This window comes from Cryptomeria japonica, chromosome 8 (assembly GCF_030272615.1).
Source record: "Cryptomeria japonica chromosome 8, Sugi_1.0, whole genome shotgun sequence".
NCBI classification, from domain to species: domain Eukaryota; kingdom Viridiplantae; phylum Streptophyta; class Pinopsida; order Cupressales; family Cupressaceae; genus Cryptomeria; species Cryptomeria japonica.
This window is the reverse complement of record NC_081412.1, coordinates 589,614,192-589,620,968: the sequence shown is the minus strand read 5'-3', so window position 1 is coordinate 589,620,968 and position 6,777 is coordinate 589,614,192. Positions and strand designations below refer to the sequence as shown.

The window sequence follows — 6,777 nt, the reverse complement described above, 5'->3', positions numbered from 1 at the left end:
TCAAGGAGTCTCCTTATAGCAATTGGTGGGTAGAGTATCTTCAGGAGGAAGGGTTTGTAGTTCTAGAAAACATGCCAGACATACCAATGGATAGGATCCAGGTAATTCTCCAATGACAATCAAGGCTTCGTGGGTCAAAGGGAATACAAAAGTTGAAGATACATCCTATAATTAGCCTGAGGGAATGCCTATGGATATGGCATTTCCCTTTGTTGTCAATCTTACAGATATGGAAGAATAATGGGAATAGACTTATACAATACATTTTGATATTTAGGTTTGAGTATAGCTTGCAGACTTTTTTGATATTAGGACAGTAGATAAATAAAGGAAATAGTTAAATCTAAAAGTTTGTTTATGTTTTCTCCAAACCTAACTATGAATATATTTTTGACCTGATAGAAACTGGGTTGTTAATTAAGGAGGTACTTGTAGTATTTAGTTTTTAATATAGTAGGTATTATGTTTAGTAGCCAGTTAATTTCATGGGTTGTGAATGTTGGAGTAGATTATGGCTTAGGTTTCTGCTTCTTAATATTCAGTATATTCGACTAATGGGTTATAATGTAGACAAACATGACTGGTAATTTCTATGCTTGAGTTGATTATATTAGTCATATCGATAAATATCTTTAGACATATACAAAAAGTTGGGTTTAAGTTTATTTACTTGAGTTTTTATTAGATAATGAAGAAAACTCTCTGTTGTGATAGATATGAATCTCTTGTGATACTTGGATGTCTATGGTTGGGAGTAGATTCTTTCATGACTAAATGAAGGCAAAGGAGTCTCTGTTGTACCTAGTAAGGGAACAATCTTATTCATAGACATAGTTATTCACTATGAGGAGCATATAGAGGCATCTATGATCTTTGCATTTGGGTTTATTGTTACAACACCCTCTAGGACTAGCTAGATTGATTTTTTGGCCTTCTTAGAATGGTTTAACTCCGATAATAAATTTCAATTATCTGCCTTTGATGAATAAGCAAGAACAATTAGTTAGAAATGTCTCAGTTTTTTTTATGATGGATGGTTAGTTAATCTGCAGTAGTTAATTAATGTCGAAAGTATTTATGGACTAGTGACAGACTCATATAATGTATTTTATGAGGATCTTCTATCAGCATTGTGAAATTTATTTAAGAGAGATTACTGGTGATTGAATTATATGAAGATGAACTATAATAATAATGTGGTCGAGAAAGGTTGTTATGTCTGTTTACAGATAGGAAGTATGTAGGAGCAGTTAAGCAACATCGAAGAGGAGAACTCGTTGGAAGCAAATTTGGTTCATACATATGCGATTACCGTATTCTAGGATTAGTTTTAGAATTCAGATATTGATGATTTGTAAGGCTTAACTGTATCAGACCATTTGTATACTGGGGGAATTAGTCATAAGGTTTGGCTTTGTGATTATCTTGTACCTACTTCTAAAATACTAGTCCTTTTGGTTCCCGAGCAAGACCAAGGTTTTTTTTGACTCCGTTATTTCCTATCGATGGCCACACTGAATGAATATGTAATAAATTTTATATTTATATTTAATAAAATACTTTGGCTATGACCTTTCACCTAGAAAATAAATAAATAAAAAAATTACAAAATTATTTTTAAAACAAAGAGTTACCTTTTTTAGCTTTCTAATGAGACAATTTTTTTAAAATTTTAAATAAAGCATTTATTTTTTATTTTTTGTTAAAGAGTGTCTAGATTTGAAAAAAACATATAGAATCATTTTATTGTTTATTCTATGCATTGAAACGAAAAAACATATTTTTTGGTTGGTTTTCTATAAATTATGTGATGCACACACTTAGAGATGTGTTTTTTAAGATCCATTCCTTTTAAAAAATAATAAAATATATAAGTAACTTGTGATATTCATTAATTTCTTATTTTGACCAAGTAGCTTTTGAAAATAACTAATGTAGTAGAAACTATACATGGAGCAAATCAAACACTATTATATAATTTTTGATAAAAATCAGAATAATTTTTTCATGCCTTCAACATTTCACACCTTTCACCTTAATCATTTAAAAATTTATCCTATGTATCTTAGAAACTAGATTAAGGATGCTACACTTCATGATAATATCACATCATGAAAAATTTATAATAGAAATATTGAAATACTGATACAAATTTAAGTCTACATATTTGTTTTTAAAGTCATGTCTACTTTCAACCCTACTTTTGTCCCCTATTTCCATTCCCTTAGCATAGTTCCTTATATTATCTTTCAAATTTAGTAAAAACATTAAAATAAATACTTAGCTATTTGAGTGATATAGAATAATATTTAAAAATTAGGATTTTGTCTCACCTTTCTCAAATCATAGTTTTGATAACATTTTAATAACAATGAGACAATATAGACAATAAATCTCACATAATAATGATTTTATGGACCAAGATATCCAAATATTAAATATGTGTAAAACTAGACTAAAACCTTAAGTTAGAGTAATAATGCATAATATAAATATTGGAAGAATCCACTGCATGCTATATCTTGAAGAGATCAAAACATAATATCTCAAATATTTAGTACTTGATAATAACATTATTGAGGGGCACTGCAAGTCCACTAAAGGCATAGTATCACCTAATTTAATTAATTTCACAAGTTGTCCAGATGAACTAGTGTAACTATTTTAAACAATTTCTACCACATGCTAGCATTTCCATCTACCAAGGTAAATTATAATCTTATATCCCTATGTGCATGTCAATAGTATCAATAATCTCCATATTCCATCTCTAAAGACATTAATATAATGAAAAATAGAATCAATTACTCAAAACTAGAAATTTCTATTCATATTACAGTAAACTAATATTTTTTAAGGATACTTTTTAAAGCATTATATTAATATAATTAGAAATATCTAATAGGTAAGAAAAATAATTCAAACTAGTTTTTTTATAATAAATATTTCAAATAAATGATTAATGTATTCAAAGAATCATAAAGTTAAGGATGTTGTGGTGACATCTATAACATAGGAAGGAACAAAAAGTACATGTTATATTCAATTCAACAACTACAATGACACAACTATTCTAAAGCATCATTCTATTTAATGATGAAAGTTTAATTTTCATCAATAAAAATATAAAATACCTATTTACTAATGAAGAAAATGTAATCTCTCTAAGTTAACCATTTTACCATTGAACTAGATAATTTTTTAGTAGAATACCATGAAACAAATTCTATAATTGCAATAGTATAATAAAAATAACATTACTAATTTAAAAACATTATAACCATTAAATTGAAACAAAATTAATCAACAAATTAAATGTAAACATCAAATTGAATCACATGTTACCTCTAATAGAGTGGAAAGAAAAATTACATAAATATAATGAATTGAAACCAAAATAAAATATATCTTGACAAATAATGTGTTGTATCAATGATAGAATTATTTTTTCTCACTTGAACTACATCCACTTGCTACAAGTTGAGATTAAAAAAATATATTTTCTCTCAATTTATAGTTTTTTCATGAGATGGATAAATGACTAGTATTTAATCTTGGTTCACGAGTTTATATCAATTGATAGTGGAATGGATGTGAAGAGGAGGGAGCTATTGCCCATTTTTATAGAGACAATTAGCTAGTTATTTCATTTAATTGATTAGCTAATTTATTTTATTAAATTGTTATGACCTAGCTAGGTTGATTGATGAATTAACTAATTTAATTGATGGGTTGATTTTTTTATTAGATTCTTAGGTAAAATGATTATTTAGTTAGCTAAATTGATTGACCTACTAAGTATGTTGATCAATGAGTTTCAAATTAAGGTATGTAGGGGAAGTGCTTTCAACCTATACAATTCAGTTCATCGAAGAAACAACAACAATTAGATGGGCTTAGCAAACAAGACAACAAAAAACCAAGTAGCAACTAGATATAGAAATTATATAGATAAAGAGTAGAGTAAAACAATAGAATAGTCCAAAAACATCAACTAATAGAACAAGAACCATCAAGACAATCAATCATACAAAAAGAAGCCAAAAAAGAAAGCACATAGACTCTAGTAGAGGGAGTCCCATTGTTGACTATGTTGATTGATTAGTTAATTATGGGGTGTGAATCATGTTTTTATTAAATTATTTCTAGATAATAGATTCATTTGTATTTATTTTATTATTTAAATATTTGTGAGAAAACATATATAAATTAATTGAAAAATTAAGATTATTCAATCAATTTTATTTTGATAAAGTGAATTAATTGAGATAAGATGAATTGTTTTAATGAGTGCATTAGTGATTATATTGTTAGATGTTGAGTTGAGAGTGGTGGTATGAAAATGATCTTATGTAAAATTTTAATGTCTACCAAAACAATTATAAAAAATAATTCAAAATAATTTTTCATATTAAATTCTTGAAATTTACAAAATAAAAAAAATAAAAAAATCATACTATCATTCATAACAAACAAAACCAAAACACATGCTATACACAAAAAGAAACAAAAAAGCTGACTATGCAGCCATATAAGAAGCATATTCACTAATGCATTTCTTTATTCTTATATGATTGGGGATTTATATGACTCATAGCCGCTTCCATACAACTGACCTAGCATTGCAACAATACTACTCAACATTTTCTGATGAAAGAAAATTATGAACTTATTCATCCCATAAAAAAAAAAAAAGAGAAGAAAAGAAGCAACCGATAACATTTCCTCAGCTGCTGGAAGCAATCGCAATAAACACTCTCCCGGCCATACCAAGATCCAAAGAGAGTAAGGAAAAACCCATTGCAAAACTTTAATCCGCCTCCTCACACAACACTGTGACTGCGTCTTCAATGGAAACTTCAAGATGACAGCTTGTTATTGGTCATCCTCAATTCACAGATACTTCAACGCCCATCAACATTCAAGACCGAAATGTCAAAGCGCATTTGAGGGACTTTATCAAGTTGGCTTACAAGTCATAATGTCCGTCGCTTTCCTCAGAAAAATAACACTAACAGAAATGATTTTACACTTGTTCATTTTACACCTCGCAGCCAAGGTGGCCGATGGATTGTAAGCACTTGGCAGTCCACATAAACATATTTTTTGGCTTGGGAATTCCACTATCAAGATCGTACGCCGACTTATTTATAATGCTTTATCGCTGACAGTGGCCATCCATTTTAAAGCAATGGAGCACTTAGCCTGACCCCAGTTCAATCTACCACAGACACGTTTCCCTGCTTTCTACCGCAAGAAAACTTATAATTCAAATAATTTCACACGCTCACTTATCCTTTCCTCCATTTTTAACTCTATAAAAGCCTCAGTACTCACATCCCATTAGCAGAACACTTGCAGCATCCCACGATAGCATCAACAGATCTTATTCATTCTTCAGTTGAGTTACATATCTTCATAGTAGTACCTTTTACAAGTCTGTGAAATCAAATAGTCAAACTTGTTTGATTTAGTGCGTAGGTTTTAGTAGAAGCTTGAGATAAATATAATGTGGAATTACAAGTCGTTTGTTATGGTGGTTACGACCGCCCTTGTGTTTTCATGTGTTGTGGAAGCTAGGATTAGACGAAGTGATCTGGGCGTGGACCTCGGCGGAGGCAAAGGTTTGGGTGTAAGTGTGGGATTGGGTGTGGGTGTAGGTGTGGGCCTTGGTGGAAGTGGAAGCGGCTCTGGGTCTGGGTCTGGTTCCGCTTTGGGCTCGGGTTCTGGCTCTGGGGCTGGCTCCGGAGCTGGTTATGGGGCTGGTTCAGGGGCCAGTTCTGGTGCCGGCTCATATGCAGGTTCAGGAGCAGGCAGCCATGGCGGTGGTCAGGGTGGTGGCTACGGTGCAGGTTCTGGTAGTGGGCATAGAGAAGGTGGTGGAAGTGGGTATGGTTCAGGGTCTGGCTCTGGCAGTGGCTATGGAAGTGGTTCCGCAAGTGGGTATGGTGCAGGTTCTGGTAGTGGTAGTGGGCATGGTGAAGGTGATGGGAGTGGGTATGGTTCAGGGTCTGGGTCTGGCAGTGGCTATGGAAGTGGTTCGGGGATTGGCTATGGTGCAGGTTCTGGTAGTGGGTATGGAGAAGGCAGGGGCAGTGGTAGTGGCTATGGAAGTGGTTCGGGAAGTGGCTCAGGTTACGGGGCTGGGTCTGGTTCTGGTGTCGGCCATGGTGGAGGAGGGTACTAAATTCACTTCACAATTCGACTACATTAGACCTAAATAAGTTTAGGTTTCATGCCTTGCAATGTCATCGTCTGCACATAAGTATATAGAAATATTATCTATAATAATATATCTTACTGGAGAATGCCTTTGTTTGCTATGGCGTTTACCCTCCCATTATGCTATGAGCCTTACGTTTATATTATGCATGTTACCTCGACAAGCATATCCCACAAGGTAGATGGGATGGATTGAGCCTCTGATAATGGAACTAAATTACTGTAGAGTTTATTTTTCCTTTGCATGTAATTGCAGTTTGTGTTTGGAAGATGTAATTGTACAATCAGATTATTATTACAATATACTAGCAGCCGTATGGGTTTTCTGTGCAGCGAGTAGCGGATAGGCAGTTATAAGAAACAAAGTAAAACTTTATTACAAAAATATTTGAAAAAATTAGTTGAACAATTTTAATTGAAATAAAATTTTGATAATTATATTACTTATTAGATTTTTTTAGTACCAATGTATGCAATGTTACTTATTAGATTTTCTAGTACCAATGTATGCAATGTTTAAAAGGTTGTACTTTTACATTAATTCATGAAGAAGAC

The 6,777-nt window shown here is 32.0% G+C and overlaps 1 protein-coding gene across 1 annotated transcript; it reads left to right on the top strand.

Moving 5' to 3' along the window:
* The first annotated feature begins 5,509 nt into the window (after positions 1-5,509).
* On the top strand, positions 5,510-6,569 carry LOC131029945 (uncharacterized). Its single transcript, XM_059210547.1, has 2 exons — positions 5,510-6,180; positions 6,479-6,569. Exons 1-2 carry the CDS (start codon positions 5,510-5,512, stop codon positions 6,567-6,569), a joined length of 762 nt encoding a protein of 253 aa, XP_059066530.1.
* Positions 6,570-6,777: the final 208 nt, after the last annotated feature.